This window comes from Microtus ochrogaster, unplaced genomic scaffold (assembly GCF_000317375.1).
Source record: "Microtus ochrogaster isolate Prairie Vole_2 unplaced genomic scaffold, MicOch1.0 UNK110, whole genome shotgun sequence".
Classification (NCBI taxonomy): Eukaryota; Metazoa; Chordata; class Mammalia; order Rodentia; family Cricetidae; genus Microtus; species Microtus ochrogaster.
Window position 1 is genome coordinate 850276 of NW_004949208.1, and position 16518 is coordinate 866793.

At 42.1% G+C, this 16518-nt stretch overlaps 2 protein-coding genes across 7 annotated transcripts in view; one reads left to right on the top strand and one right to left on the bottom strand.

Moving 5' to 3' along the window:
* Positions 1-462: 462 nt before the first annotated feature.
* On the bottom strand, positions 463-4726 carry Tmem69 (transmembrane protein 69). 6 transcript variants are annotated; one of them, XM_005371499.2, is made up of 5 exons: positions 4181-4726; positions 3273-3359; positions 2952-3066; positions 2301-2433; positions 463-1270 (listed from the first exon to the last, which is right to left on the bottom strand). In XM_005371499.2, exons 4-5 carry the CDS (start codon positions 2340-2342, stop codon positions 557-559), a joined length of 756 nt encoding a protein of 251 aa, XP_005371556.1. In that variant the 5' UTR covers positions 2343-2433; positions 2952-3066; positions 3273-3359; positions 4181-4726; the 3' UTR covers positions 463-556. The 6 variants fall into 6 exon arrangements, with proteins under 6 accessions (XP_005371556.1, XP_026633992.1, XP_026633994.1 ...); XM_026778191.1 differs by lacking the exon at positions 3273-3359; XM_026778193.1 differs by lacking the exon at positions 4181-4726 and having other exon boundaries at positions 2301-2380; positions 3273-4170.
* A 314-nt stretch (positions 4727-5040) lies between these two features.
* Positions 5041-16518, top strand: part of Gpbp1l1 (GC-rich promoter binding protein 1 like 1) — a 42251-nt gene continuing 30773 nt past the window's right edge. The window contains exon 1 of the mRNA XM_005371501.3: positions 5041-5193. The gene's annotated coding sequence lies outside the window, so the exon portion shown is untranslated. The remainder of the gene's footprint in view (positions 5194-16518) is intronic.

Here is a 16518-nt window from a genome sequence, read left to right on the forward strand (position 1 = left end):
TGTATTGTTATGGACTCGTTTAATTCCCAGCTGAAAGCCAGACAGAACTGCCTGTCTGTAACTCCAGCTCCAGGGACTCCAATACCCTCTTCTGCTCTCTGAAGGCAGTATTCCCTGGAACACATGTCCCATAGGCAGTGTACTCTGTGAACATATGTCCCATGACATAACTGAAAAAAACCCGCAAGTTTCCAAGACTTACAGCCAAGTAGCAAATAATATCAATAATGTAGTTTAGGTGGACTTTTCAGTTCCACCAGCCACTCCCCAAATAATCACACAGAGAGTTAATATTATAAATGCTCAGCTGATAGCTTAAGCTTGTTTCTTAGTTAGCTCTTATAAAATAGCCATTTCTATTAATCTATGTGCTCCAGGCTCATTTACCTCATGTACTTACTTCCCATCCTGCTTCCTCTGACTCCACCCTTCTCCCCAGCATTCTCGGTCCCAAAAATCCTGCCTAGCCATCAGCCAATCAGCTCTTTATTAACAAGGAGAGCAACATGTCTTCACAGTGCACAGAACAGAAGGAGTATTCCACAGCAAAGTGGTTTTATTTTTCTACTTCACCAAAACTTTTAGGCCCTTTTTCTGGATAAATACCTTTAAGTATTAAAGTGACTACAAATGAGAAAAAAGCCACTAAAGTACTTACTATCCTCAAGGCTTTGAACCAGTTGGGATAATGTGGCAAAAGGAAAAGTTCATTGTGTAATGCTATACCTAAACCCATTATTACTGTGACAGTGGCTTCACTGAGTCTTTCAGAAAAGAGGACAGCTACCCACGAAAACAGAAGAGGACTCATACTACTAGCTAAGTTAATGTAGTCTGGTTTGGCTGGACTGCTTTCTGGCAGGGCAAAGCCCCATCTAACCCCTCCCAAGAAAGCTAGGAAACCAGCTCCATAAGCCACCTGAGTAAACGCTAATATGGGGATATAAGACTTTGTTATGACCATGGTGAGTGGTGGAGCAATAAAGGGGACTAACCCCACCAGACTTATGTATAATGCTGGCTTTGGGCTATCAGGTAGGTAAGTGATGCTGCTTGGTGTCCTGGAGGGAACAACTGCTTCCTTCTGCTGTCTTTTAAAGTTGCATGGTGATGTATGATAGCATTGTATGTTGTTCATACACACTTGAAATGATGTCGAAAGCCAAGTCCTTGGCGACAAAGGGGAAAGGTTCTGCTGAAACGATGTCTTGGGAGAAAGTACATCTATTCTGCTGGCTCTGAGTCTCACTGTAAAAGGGTACTTCAGCAGCTGTAAAGGAAAAACAACCAGGAGACAAAGTTTAAAAATAAGAACATGTACACTGACATACATACAGGCAAAACCCCATACACATATAATTTGGGGGTTGGAGAGATGTCTTGATGATTTAGAGCACTGACTGTTCTTCCAGAGTACCCAGGTTTGATCCCCATTCTACATGGTGGCTCACAACCAGCCGTAATTCTAGTTCCAAGGAGATCGGACACCCTTTCCTTGCCTTCACATGCACTGTATACAATGGCACATATATACACATTTAAAAAAAAAATCTAGCCAGGCGGTGGTGGCACATGCCTTTAATCCCTTTGTAGACCAGGCTGGCCTCAAACTCACAGAGATCCGCCTGCCTCTGCCTCCCAAGTGCTGGGATTAAAGGCGCGCGCCAACATCGCCCAGCCTGGCCTGTTATTTTCATCACATACCATAAAGCAAACTTATAACCATCAAAAAAAATCTAAAAAGAATTTTTTTTAAAAAAAGAATTATTTAAAAATTAAAAAGGAACAGTTATTTAAGAGTCTTGGTAAGCCTTCAAAAACATGCTAAGAATGATCTCATGTTGGCCTTTATTCCTTTTGTCTCCAAAAGGAGAATACTTTTCCTTCAGCTACCTACATGGCCATTCCTTCATTTCTGACCCTTCTATTTATGTTATAAAATCCTGTCTATTATTTTCTGGTAGGACTTATTCTTACTTGTGCGTGGGTGGGTGCCCTTAGACTTCAAGTCTTTTAGAGCTGGAGTAACTGGTTGTACAACCATCCAACATGGGTGCTGGGATCAAACTAAGGCCCCAGCAGGGAAGGCCGAGCTATCTCTCCTGTTCTTGTTTGTTGTCGCTATTCCCTGTTCTTCTTCCCTAATGTATAGTTCTCCACAACAGTTTCTACTTGACATAGCAAATATTTTACTTATGCATAATTTCCTCATTGTTCTCTTTCCTCACTAGAATACATGAGGTGTGTGTGTATATATTTGCCCTAGTCAGGCAGTTATTGACAAATAGTGCTCAACTAACCTTTGAAGAGGCTCCAGAAAATTTCTGGATGAAGTGAAGCATACTGGTCTCTATTCAGTCTTGTTCCAGAAGATGCAGTGCTGATTAATATAGTTTGCAGCTGAGTGGGATAGCTCAATTTGAAGCAAAGGTGCTTATACAGAAAACAACGTATCACTTTGATGTCCTCATTTTATGCATTAATTTTACAAAAGTAATAAATCATAAGAATCTCTTCAATAGAACATGATTTCTTTTGAAAAAAATTCTCAAAGAGTAACATTAAGGAAATACGATCCTCTTCCCGACCCCCCCCCCAATTTTAGTTTTGGCTGTCCAAAAAGAGCAATGTGCAGAAACTGAATATCTGGATTTAGTAAACATCTTTACCACTTCCCTAGGTGCTAGTCTTATCTTTCAAACTTTTTTTTTTTAGACCAGGCTGGTCTCGAACTCACAGAGATCCGCCTGCCTCTGCCTCCCAAGTGCTGGGATTAAAGGCGTGCGCCACCACCGCCCGGCTCTTTTGTTCCCATTAACTATCGTCTTTAATTATTATCTACTTCAGAGCTTAGGAATTATTACACTTACAATAATGATAGCAGCCACAAATATGGCTTAGTTGTGAACCAGGCAAGGTAACTATATGTTTCACATATATTAACTGTATACCTTTTAGAACTCCGTAACAGCTGTACCACGTTGTTTTCCAATTGGGAAATATTTAAAGTGTTAGGCTGAAGCGTAGAGTAGTCAGGTCATGCGGATTAAGGACAGAAAGCCCAATCTGCGTGAAAACGATCAAATATTTTCATGTCGTCAATGCAAAAACCACACTGAGCGTCTCAAGCTATTTTTGAGATAGGAGTGGAATTTAGGAGCAAGGATTCTTGAGACGCCTAGGATGACAATACATCTCCTATTTACCAGCCCTTAGTGACCCCGCCCCCACCGCCTGCCCAAAGCGTACCCTTCACAGTCCTTAATACATACTTGTCACGATCACGCGGCGGAAGATCTGAACAACAAATTCAACCAGAAAGAGAACTTCCGGCCACTGGAATCACACATCCCCACTTCCTGAGATCAGAAAAATGTGTCCGGGTGGAAACTTACTACAGCAAGTTCCGACTCTCCTCTTTCCGTTTGGGGGCGCTTCCCTCCCTCAATTATTTTATATTATTTTTATATTTGAGTGTGTTCGTGTACTTGAGTGCATGTGCCCACTAAGATCAGAGGTGCGGATCTCCTACGGTATAGTTGCTGGAAGCTCAACTGGAATTCTCTGTAAGAGCAGTAAGCACCTTTAATCACTGAGCAGCCTGCAGCCCCGGGGATTAAAGTTTAATTCTAATTGGTGTTGACTTCAAGGTACTTTACTAGTCTCTATTCCAGGATTCGTAATATATCTAGCAGTTCAGGAAGGTAGGGTACAATTTCTGAAACAATCCCATTAATGGTAGCGGAAGGAGGGAGGAGGAGACTTCGAATTTGACCAATTAGTATCCACGGAATTTTTTTTTGAAGACAAGATATTAGTGTGTTACTCTGCTGGCTTGGAACGCTTAACGTTGCGAAAAACAACGGGGCTTTGCAGAAATGAAAAAGAAGTCTTCCTTTTTTGCATTTGAGTCCTTTATTACTGTGTTTACTTCCACTCTTCTTTACTATTACTAAGAAGAAGAGAGGCCTAGGCGCAAAATGCACACTGAATTAAGGTGTGGCGTTAAGGGCCTTGGATGTCATCCAGGAAGTCTTTTTTTTTTTTTTTTTAAACTTATCCACTGTGCGATTTCGTGCCTCCCATCTGCCGTCAGCCAGCCAAAAGAACATGCACCAAGCAATTTGAGCGATCTTGGATCTTTGTGCAAAAAGCTGAAAACAAATCGGAGCTCACTTACTTAGGGGCCCAATGTGGCCAATTCTTCTACTCCTCTAGGTACTACAACATGCAGAAGTTTTAGATTGTAGAAGTGAGAGACGCGGCTGGCTACCGAGGCCTTCACATTTATTCACTTCTCTGGTCTGGTTGCACCGCCTTTTCCTGTCGTTCAATACCCAATGGAGTGTTAATAGGCCCAAGAGTCTATTAGCAAAGACCTGGCTGGACCAGAATTCCAACCTGCGCCCGGGTGGCTCCTTGACGCCTGCAATGCCCAAGAACTACAACTCCCGGCGGGTAGCGCGCCCTATACCGCTGCGCATGCTTCTAGTGCTGGGGGTCTATGGCACGCCAAGGCCCAGAGTCTCAACGACGCGCGCACGTGAAAGGGAGAGCGAGAGGTGTGCAGGGGTCGGAAAACACGCCCTTCCGTAACTGCTTTGCTAGTCACCTCTGGCTTACGCGTGAGGTGTGAGAAGGCGAAGAATGGGCGGGGAAGAACTGGTACAAATAGACCCGCCCATGTTCACGTGCTCCCAGGCCATAGTCCCCGCGGGGAGCTTTATGGGGAAGTGCTGAGCACGGCTGGTCCCCTCCTTCTGAGCGGCGCGAGAAAGGCGAAAGGCTTTGCGGAAGGGCGAGCCGGCCACCCCGCTGTCGCGCTGAAGGGCGCCGGGGCGGGGCGGGGCGGGGCGGAGCGGGGCGGGGCATAACCGCTGCGGGAGCGGACCAACGTTTCCCGAGCGAGCAGCGGGCGCCCGGGCAGGGTCATCGAGGCATGGTGGTGCGCCTGCGCGTGCGCCTTTGCTAGTGGGCGTGTCGGAGGCGGGCCGGAGCGGCAGGGGGCGGGCCCAGCTGGTCGCCGCTCCTCCTCCGCCCGCTCTGCCCCCTCCTGAGCCTTGTGGGCCGGGCAGCCATTTTGGGAAGAGCTTTGTTATGGTTGTGGGCTAGTCACCTCTGCTGGTCGGAGAAGCCGGGGACGCCTTCTTAGACCTCGCGATTCGCCTTTGACCGTAGCCCCGCCGCTGCCGGGTGAGTGCGAGTTCTGCACATCGAGCAGAAGTGGCCCTCGAGTCGCCCCGGCACGGGCTCTGCCGGCCGCCCGGCTGGCCGTCTAGGAAAACTAGTTGGAAGAAGGTCTTGCACAGGTGGTTGGTGTAGGTCCGCCCGGGGTGGGCGAGAGGAAGTGGGAGTCGTCTCGTTGGAACGTCCCCCTCCCCCCCAACGGGAGGAGCCTTGCACCCTAGCGTCGCCGCGGCGGTTCCCGAGCGCTCCGACTTCAACTTCGGTTCTGGGTCAGAAACGCTCACCTGCGGCTGCGGCTCCGGCTCCTTTCCAAGAGTTCCGGCTAGGTGGTGGTGGTGTGACTTCTTTAACTCCTTTCCTTCCCTTTCCTTAAAATAAGAGCCGAAGGCTTCTGTTTTCCAGTTAAGAGAAACTTAACGAGGGAAAAGTCGTGTAAGTCAAATGTGGGATATCTAGAGGAAAGGGAACTTTCACGCCCTGAGTTCGGGTTCTCCGGGTTAGTGAGACCTTTTCCTTCAGATTGTCTTACCAGCCCGCTACCAAACTCCGTCCCATTGGGGAGGAGGACTGATTGGTTTTGAAGTGGCTTGAATAGTCATTTTTATTCCATGCTAAATCTCCCCAGCCTATAAAATTTAAAAAAAAAAAATACTGAATCTAAAATGGCTGTAGCCTGGGGAAGTACCCTGTTTAAATGCTTAAATACAATAACATTTCGGTCGTTTTTTCACTATGGGACGTTAACTGGCCCTTGTTGCAGTTGGCCTCTACGGAGCGGGTAGGTGAAAACAAAGGTGAGGTTCAGGAAGTTTACTTCTAAAGTTTACATAAGAAAGGGTGCGGTTTTTTGTTTTTTTTTTTTTTTTTGGTAGTAGCGAATACTACTGAAATTGTGCTGTGGTACCAGTTTTGTGTGCCCATTTTATGATCTGAGGTTAGTTTGTATAATGTGTTGAGTAGTTTAGCTTTGATATCTATTGCTTACTTGGAAAACCTGAAGTTAGTTCATGGGTTTTTTTTGCTTAGTAATAATCCGTTTTCCTCTGTAAATCTCATATCAAAACTGCGTGTTTGATATCAGCAGACCGAAATTTGTAGTTTGTTGGAGATCTCCTGTTTTTTAAAGGTCGTTTTCACCTCATTCCATGAAGGGTATGAGGTGTGTATAAAATAACAATTTTGCAAATGAAATAAAATTGAAAAATGATTTTGGAAGTGAAAACCTTCAGGAGTGGAATGCCAGGTTGTATCTTTAAAAAAAGTCCTCTTTCTGTTGGCTCAAAACAAACAACAGCAAATTTTAGTTTTTGGAAAGGTGTGATTGAATTGAAGCTGTTAACCTATTCAAAAAATAAAATCGAATGCTAATTGTGAATGGATCGATAAAATCCATTCACAAGATAATCTAAACTTCCAGAGAGTTGGTTTCAATTACTTTCATGCATTCTTTCAAACAGGAAGGTTTTTGTCTTTTTTCCTAGGAGGTTTTTTTTTTTTTTTTTTTTCCTTTTTCAAGACAGGGTTTCTCTGTGGTTTTGGAGCCTATCCTGGAACTAGCTCTTGTAGACCAGGCTGGTCTCGAACTCACAGAGATCCACCTGCCTCTGCCTCCCGAGTGCTGGGATTAAAGGCGTGCGCCACCACTGCCCGGCTTCCTAGGAGTTTTATTATTCTATGGGTATGGGTATTGTGCCTGCATGTATGTCTGAGTACTGTGTACAGGTATGTGCAGGACCCACTGAGGTCAGAAGAGGGCATTGGATCCCTTCGCTATGGAGTCGGGCAGTTGTGAGTCCCATGTTGGTACTGGGGCTCAACCCTGGGAGCTCTGGAAGAGCTCCTAGGTTTTTTATTTTTATTGTGTTGTTCTTCCAAGAAAATCATGTTAAGTTCTTTCCAGAAGTGATAAGTTCTTGCGTTCTGTTTTGACAGTATTTCTTACAGCCCTCGGGAGAGGCCTCAATTGAAATTCACCTGAACTCTACTTCTGAGGGGTCCTTTGTCCTTCTCCACATTCTTTCAGTTGATTATGGTGTGCTTTCAGAGTTCTTGAAATTGGGGAAAGGGAATGGGAAGCCTTTATTTTGAATTAATTTAACAAATTTTTTAAAGATCTTATGTGTACAGTGTCTGCCTGCATGTATCCTACAGACCAGAAAAGGGCACCAGATCTCATTACAGATGATTGTGAGCCACATGAGATTGCTGAGAATTGAACTCAGGTCCTCTAGAAGAGCAGCCAGTGCTCTTAATCTGAGCCATCTCTCCGGCTCCTAATTTAACAATTCTTATCTTTGATTATTTAAAGTCTTAGTTGAAGAGAAGGATACATTCAACCATTTCAATGTATGCATGTGATAAGGAATCTTGAAATGTATTTCTCTCTGTGTGTATACATGTATAAGTATATACATTTTTTCGGGGGGACAGAGTCTCACTATGTAAAGCATTGGTTCTCAACCTTCCTAATGCTTCAGTAATTACTAATTTCTGAATTTGTACAGTACTTCCCAATACAGTTCCTCATGTTCTGGTGAGCCCCAACAACAAAATTTTACTGCTGCTTTATAACTAATTTTTTTCTGCTGTTATGAATCATTATGTAAATATCTGATGTGCGACCCTTATGGAGTTCATAGCTCCAGGTTGAGAGCCACTGATGTAGAGCCATGCTGGCCCGGAACTCACAGAGATCCATCTGCTTCTTCTACCTTTCCAATGCTGGAATTAAGGGTATGCACCACCACACCCGGCTACTTTTTGTTTTCAGTGTGGGGCATTGAATTCAGAGTCTAGTGCATGCTACAAGCATACTATCACTGTTCTATATACCACCAATTTATTTTATTATTTAACCTTACAAATGTTTTGCCTGTATGTATGTATGTGCACCACATGTATGTATGATATCCTTGAATGTCTGAGGAAGGTCTTGGATCCCCTAGGACTGGAGTTACAGTTGGTTGTGAGCTACAATGTAGGTTCTTGTAATTGAACCCAGGTTCCTCTGCAAGAGCAAGTGCTCTTAACCACTGAGCCAAGTCACTAACCCCTATAATTTATTTACTAACTATCATTTTTTCAAGGCTGGGTTTCTCTGTATAATCCTGACAGTTCTGGAACTACTTCTTTAGACCACTGACCTCGAACTCAGAACTCAGACATCCACTTGCTTAATCCCAGCACTCGGGAGGCAGAGGCAGGCGGATCTCTGTGAGTTCGAGACCAGCCTGGTCTACAGAGCTAGTTCCAGGACAGGCTCCAAAACTACAGAGAAACCCTGTCTCGAAAAACCAAAAAAAAAAAGTACAAATGCTAGGATTAAAGTCTTGTGCCACCGCCACTCAGTTCTGTGTAGTTTTAAAACAATCCTCAATCTTCTTTCAGAAGATAGCTTATCTTAATTTTATGAATTAAGACCAATGTGTCTGGGAGAGGCTGCTGCCCAAGTGTTTTTTTGTTTGTTTTAGGCAAGAATTTCTCTTTTTAGTTCCGGCTGCCCTGAAACTCATTTTGAAGACCAGGCTGGTCTCACAGAGATCTACCTGCCTCTGCCTCCCAAGGGCTTGGATCAAAGGCATGTGCCACCATGTCTAGCTCAAAGTGCTTTCTATTTATTGGCTTAATTACTTTGTGATGGTAATGTGGGTTTGGTTTTTTTTGTTTGTTTGTTTTTTGTTTTGCTTTTCTGATGCTGAAGATTGATTGAACTGAGTGCTTTTTGGATGATAACCAAGCATTCTTATTCTTAATTGTATCCTTAATATTATTTGAGACTAGGTCTCATTAAGTTGCCATAGCAGGTCTTGGACTGTGAACCTCCTGTTTTGCCTCCTCCTAAGTAGCTATGATTTCATGTGTACAACATCATGCCATGTTAAGCAGATGTTTTATTCTTTACTTTGCAGTTGAGAAAAATGAGGCTAAGACTCATTTGTCTACTAGCCAGTTGAGGCCACAAAAACCTAAGTGGACTGTCATGGTGCTTGACTTGCTGCATCTGTGTGTGTTGTGATCTTGTTAGTTGGTTGAGGGTTTTTGTTCTGTTGTGTTTTGTTTTGAGACCTGGTCTCACTCTGTAGTCCTGATTGGCTTGGAATTTCCTGTGTAGGCATTAGTTGGCATCAAACTCCAGAGATCTGCCTGCTTCTGCTTCTAGTGCTTGAGTTAAAGTACGTTTGACCTTAGTAGGTTTTTTTGTTTGCTTAGTTTTTGCATTGATGGAGGTTGGGCTGCTTGCCTTTAAACATGAAAGTCAGACTGTTGTAATATTTAGGGTCATGAACCATTTTAAAGCATCCTGAGATGAGACAAAATTTAGGGTGGACAAAATAGCTCAGTTGGGTAGCTGTCATGCTTGAGAGGACCTGAGCTTGATCCCTGGAATCTGTGTGGATGTTAGGAAAACCATCTCTAGTAATTGTACTTTGATTTCCACATACATGCTATATAATACAAAAAGAGAAAAGACAAATTTAAGCTGGGGAGATGGCTCAGGGCATGAAGTATTTGCCTTACAAGCTTGAGGATTTGCATTTATAAAGCCTGAACTCATGAAACCATTTCTAGTCTGCTGTCCAGTGTTCCTACAAGGAAATGGGGAACAGACAGGAGAATCCCTGAAAGTACATGGACCTAGTAGCCTGGCAAATGTAACAGCAAATGAGACCCTGTCTCAGACAAGGTAGAAGACATGGCCTGACACTGGAGATTGTCCTCAACCTCTAGTGTGCAGTGGCATATATCCACCTGTGTTCACAAGAACACACACACAGACCGCGTTCACAGACAGATTTTCTTTTTTTTTCTTAAAGGGCACATTTGGTTTTGTGTCTTTTTATACAAATGGGAGGAAGGCTTTTAGTACACAGATAAGATAATATTTATAAGTCATTGTAGTTGGTACTATTTGGCATTTGTTTAGCACGTAGCTGTTTGTGCTGGAGATCTAAAACCCCAGGTTACTTCTTAATCAAACCCAATGATTTCTGTTTGCTACTGAAGTCTGCCTCAAACAAAACTAGCCACAGTCAAAGAATTTAAAAAAAAAATGGTTCTTAGACGGGCAACTTTGGAAGGCAGAGACAGACAGGTAGATCTCTGGGAGTTTAAGACCAACCTGGTCTACAAAGCAAGTTCAAGACAACTAGGATTGTCACATAGAGAAACCCTGTCTCGAAAAATTAAAAAAAAAAAAAAAGCAGGGAGTTCTATAAGAGACGCTGAACTTCTTTAACTTTAATTGTAAGGTTCATTACCAATTTAATATAAATTGAGTTTTATGGATGACTTCAAATACATTAAAAGATATAGAAAGGGAATGATATTACTTTATTTTCCTTTACTAAAGCAATCTATCAGCCCTTTTCTGATTTGTTTGGCAAACTTAATTTTTCAGCAGAACAGACACTAGAGGCACACTGTTAGTGCTAGTTTTAGTGCACTGGTGGCAGGTCATAAAGCATTATTCCACAACCAGAGAACTTCAGAGTTTGCCAGCTGTTGTACAGAAGTACAAGATCACAGCATCCTTTTTCTTTCTGTTTTGGGGGAGTTGGGATGAGGGAGTGTAGTGGTAGTAGTTCTGGGGATCAGACACGCTGTAAATAGATTACACCAGTAGTCTTTTTGGTTGTTGATTGGGTTTTTGTTTTTGTTTTTTTGTGTTTTTTTTTTTTTTTGAGGGGGGAGGGTTGGTTTGGTTTTGTTGAGACAAGGTTTCTCTAGCCTTTGGAGCCTGTCCTGTCCTGTCCTGTCCTGGAACTCAGAAGACCAGGCTGGCCTCAGATTCACGGAGTTCTGACTGTATCTCCCTCCCAGGTGTTGGGATTAAAGGCGCGCGCCAACACTGCTCAGCCTTCAGTGGTCTTTCTTAAAGAAATTAATTTAATTTTAAACTGCTCATTAAATTTACTTTTCTGTGAACAGCCAGCCTCGTTTACTTTGTTAGTAAGACTATAAAGGTCTTCAAGGCCAGCCTGGTCTATAGAGTTAATGTCAGGACTGTTCATAGAGAAACCCTGTCTGGGGGCGGGGGGGGGGGGGGGGACGACACGACTATAAAGGCCAAATGACTGGAATGAAAAAAAAATTGAACATGAGGTTTAAGATTGGCTGTGATTTTTTTTTTTCCTTCTGAGGTTGACTGTACTTTAAATTTGGCTTGAAATCCCTTATTTGTACTTAAAGGTTTAAATTTTCATTTACTTTTTTGGGATCTGTAGGTTCCAGGCTGGCCTCAAACTCATAGAGATCCACCTGCCTCTGCCTCCCAAGTGCTGCTATTAAAGGCATGCTCCATTAAACCTTGCAAATTGGACTTTTAAAATTCTTTTTTATCTTTAATCCCAGCACTCGGGAGGCAGAGGCAGGCGGATCTCTGTGAGTTCAAGACCAGCCTGGTCTACAGAGCTAGTTCCAGGACAGGCTCCAAAACCACAGAGAAACCCTGTCTCGAAAAATCAAAAAAAAAAAAAAAAAAAAAAAAAAAAAAATCTTTTTTATATTTGTATGAGCATATGCATGCTTTGGCACATGTTGAGGCAAGAGAACAACTTTTTTTTTTTTTCCCCCTTTTTTGTTTTGTTTTTTTGGGACAAGTTTTCTCTGTCACTTTGGAAGCCTGTCTTGGAGCTCACGCTGTAGACCCGTCACAGAGATCCACCTGTCTCTGCCTCCTCATTGCTTGGATTAAAGCCATGCACCACCACCGCCCGGCTTGAGAACAACTTTTTGAGTGTCAGTTCTTTCCTTCCAGTATATGGGTCCAGGGATGGAACTCAGATTGTTGGGTTTGCCTTCTGGACCATCTTCCTGGCTTTGCACCCAAATCTTACTGCACATAAAAAGCCTATGAGGGGGTGGAGAGTTGACTCAGAAGTTAAGAACACTTACTGCTTTTGAAGAGGACCCAGTTTCAATACCCAGCATCCATGTGGTAACTCACAGTCTTTTCCAGTCTCAGGGCTTTGTAAATGATAGACAAGTACTCTGTGAACAGAGCTACATCTCTTCTTGAGATGAAATTCTTTGTTTTTTGTTTTTCAAGGCAGGGTTTCTCTGTGTACAACAACAACAAATTGGAGTTGTAATATTTAAATGTTGGGAATTTAGCATGTTATTAGAGTTCCTGATCCTGGGTTCATTTTCTAATATTGTGAAAAGAAATTTGAATAATCTTAAAATTTTATAAACAGCGTGATAGGTTCCTAACTCACAGGGATGAGCAGGATAGAGCTCACATCTTCCTCTGACACATATTTCTCAGTTAGATTGAGGCCAGCTTGGACTAAAACAAGCAGGGCTGGGACTCATCTCTTAAGAACACTTGTTGCATTTGCACAGGACCCAGGTTTGGTTCCCAGCATCCATATAGTGACTTGGAATTGTCTGCTGACCTCCATAGACACCACACACCCACATAGTACACATACACACACTCACACACATAAATAAAAATAGAATAATTTAAAAATAGCAGCTGCCATCAAAAAAAGTTTTATAATCCTGCATAAATATAGGCCCCCTAATTATCAGAATCTTAAAAGCCAGAAGTAATGGTCAGATTGCATCTGGTAATAAATATATGCTTCTTTGTTTTGTATTCTTGGCTCTGGTAGAAATTTTCTTATCTTTGTTTTATTTAAGTATGTCATTCTTATTTGGAAGTGTTTGATTTTAGATTTAGTTTTTAGTTGTTTGATAGTATATTAGTTGTGATTGCATTAAATGTTTGTGTCCTTTGAATGTAACAAAGTATTAGAAAGAGAAGATTAACTACTTGAGAAAGTTAAAACATTACTATTTTCTGAAGATTTCAGAACAGAGATGCAGAAGGTACAATGATAGAGTTAGTTTATCACCGATTTATTTATTTGTTTATTTTCTATGTGTTAGTGTTTTGCCTGCATGTTTGTCTATGTGAGGGTGTCAGATACCTAGGAACTGGAGTTATGGTTGTGAGCTGCCATGCTCGGAATTGAACCTGGGTCTCCTGGAAGAGCAGCCAGTGCACTTAACCACAGAGCCACCTCTCCAGCCCCTACTAATTTATTTTTAAGATGCTCTTTTATTATTGCTTTTTAAAAGATCATTTCTTTACATTGTGGGGGCGTCAGAGGGAGGTCAAAGGACAACTTTCAGAAATCTGTTTTCTTTTTTCATGTTATATGTTCTGGGGATTACACTCACTTGGGTTGTCAGGATTGGTGTCAGACTCTAGCCTCTGAGACATAACATAGTGTTTATTTTGTCTCTACCATTTCAGCCCCTTTTATATTGGTTTTTCATGAATCTAATGCTGAAGAGGCTATGTGCTTGAATATGCATACCCAGGCTGTGCAGTGAACTACAAAGAAGTAAAGACAATTTAGAATTCATTCTTTTGGCAGTTGGTTGCATTGCTCGCTTAGGCAGTTTCCTAAGCCAGCTCTTCCTGTGTTGTGATCATGGCAATGGTTTTATCTGCTTAGCTTCCTTTGTTTTATATATTTGCCAAATCAAAGTCTCCTAATTCTCTGAACTCCAGTGGTGTATTGGTAAATTCCATTTCTGATTTACTTACCTAAATGTGCTTTTGTTTTGTTTTTAACTAAGAATCTTGATTTATACAATTTGCTTCTATTTATAGTAGTCTCAGTACAACATGAAGTTGAAAGCTTTTGTGTATGTTTTTTTTGTTTGTTTATTGTATTTTGAGACAGGGTCTCTGTAGCCTTGTCTGTCTTGGAGCTCTCAAAGATCCGCCTCCTGATTACTAGTACCACGCCTGGCAGGTTTTTTGTTGTTGTTTTGAGATGTGGTTTCTCTGTATACCTGCCTCTGCCTCCAAGGGCTGGGATTAAAGACAAGGGCCAGCACTGCCCAGCTGTTCATTTTTTAAAAGCATGATGATGTTTTCATGTTTATCATTGTACTTTGGTTATATTTGGCCTTATTCCTCCTTTATCCTCGCCAACTAATCATCCCTTCCCCAAAAGTCCTCTTTTTCTTTTTTTTTCTTTCTTTCTTTTTTTTTTTTTTTTCGAGACAGGGTTTCCCTGTGGCTTTGGAGCCTGTCCTGGAACTAGCTCTGTAGACCAGGCTGGTCTCGAACTCACAGAGATCCGCCTGCCTCTGCCTCCCGAGTGCTGGGACTAAAAAAGGAGTGCGCCACCACTGCCCAGCATGACCTCTGTGTTTAAATGTAGGTTCCCCGTATGAGTGAAAGTATGCAATATTTGTCTCTCCGTTACCTTCTCCTTCAACTTTTCTCTCTGTATTAGACTTTTTTGTTGTTAATGATAAAATGCCAAAATCAAAAGCAACATAGAGGCCAGGTGGTGGTGATACATACCTTTGATCCCAGTGCTTGGGAGACAAAGGCAGGTGAATCTGGAGTTCGAAGCCAGACTGGTCTACAGAGTTCTAGGACAGCTAGAACTGTTACACAGAGAAACCCTGTCTTGAAAAACCATATTCACAAAAAGCACCTTACAGAGAATTGTTTGGTTTATGGTTCCAGAGGAAAGAGTTCCTAACAATGGAGAAGGCATGGTAGGTAAGTTACATTTTCATCCACACACTGGAAGCAAGGGCAGTCTATAATATTTCAAAGCTCATACCTCTACCCTCTTACTCCACTGCACCAGTACATAACTTCCAGCAAGATTCTACCTCCTGAAGGTTCCTTAATTTCCAAATAGCACTGCCAACTGGGGGCCAAATGTTCAAATACATGAACCTCTAGGGGATGTTTCCAGTCAAAACACTGTAACATATTTATAGATGGTGCTGTACTGGAATTCCATTACAAAGGAGACAGAAGCAGTAGCAACACCCATGAGTTTGAGGCTAGCCTGGTCTTCATTATAAATTCCAGGTGAGCCATAGCTGTATAACGAGACTCTCAAAAAACAAAAACCAAGAAATAAGACATGGAAATATGTATCTTAAAGGAAATGATGTACAACTTTGGCTAAAGGTTTTTGACTAAAGTATTTTTCATTAAGGGGCATAGTGTAATGAGATGATAGAGAGTATTTGCAACTCTGATCATTAGAATCAGTATATATTTTAGCTCTGTGTCAAATGTTAAGAACAAATATTTTAGAGCAAAGGAGTATTTAGAACAAAGCAAGAGCCTGGAAAGATGTCTCAGTGGTTAAGAGAGGTCCTGAGTTCACTTGCCAGCAACCAGATGACATCTCAAACTATTTATAATGAGATCCGATGCTCTCTTTTGGTATGCAGTCGTGCATGCAGACAGCACTTAATATACATAAAATATATAAATAAATTAACAAAAGCAGAACTTAGAGGAGGTGCAGAGATTGCTCACTAATTAAGAGCACATATTGGAATTTTGAGCTTGGTTTCCTGTGCCTGTGTCAGACAACTCACAGCTGTCTGTAACTCCAGTTCAGCGGATTTGACACCCTACTTAGGCCTCAACAGACACACATACACAAACCCATACCCAAGACACATAATCAAAAAATACATAAGTAAAAATAGGAATGGTAGTATGCACTTCTTTATTCCATCAAGCAAGGAGACCAAAGCAGGGTGATGACTGGAACCCAGGAGTTAAAAGCCAGTCTAGACAACATAGTAAGACTGACTCAATAAAAGTAAAGTACATTCTAAAACAAAATAAACATAGTGAATGCAGTGAACGCATAGTCTAGGGATGCACATTAAGACCTCATAGAAGGACGCTGTTTTATGTCCACAAACAGCAGAAGGTAGTTTCCAGTCTGATAGTCTGCATCGCTGTGGGGGACATAACACCTGGTTGAAAACCAATGTGACATTGTTTTGTAAAGTTGGTATTAGTATCTTCAGTGATTTATACAGTTATTCAGCAAATCTTTATTTAGTATCTACAGTGTGCCAACTAGTGGGGTTTTTGTTGTTTGTTTGTTTGTTTTGTGCTTGGGATAAATGGAAGACCAGATAAAATTAAATAGTTGAGCGTGGTGGCTCATACTGTTAACCATAGCACTAAAGAGACAGAGGCAACTGAGTATCTGAGTTCCAGGCCAGCCAGGTCTACATATCAAGTTTCAGATCAGCCAAGTAATCCCAGTGAGAACCTGTCTTAAAATTAAATAGTTCATTCCATTTTTAGTGTATGTGCTGCTAAAGGATCACACACAAGCTGTGTTCTACATCTTATTTTAAAATGAGAGAGGTGAGGCCGGTTGGTGGTGGCGCACACCTTTAATCCCAGCACTCGGGAGGCAGAGGCAGGCGGATCTCTGTGAGTTCGAGACCAGCCTGGTCTACAGAGCTAGTTCCAGGACAGGCTCCAAAGCCACAGAGAAACCCTGTCTCGAAAAACCAATAAAT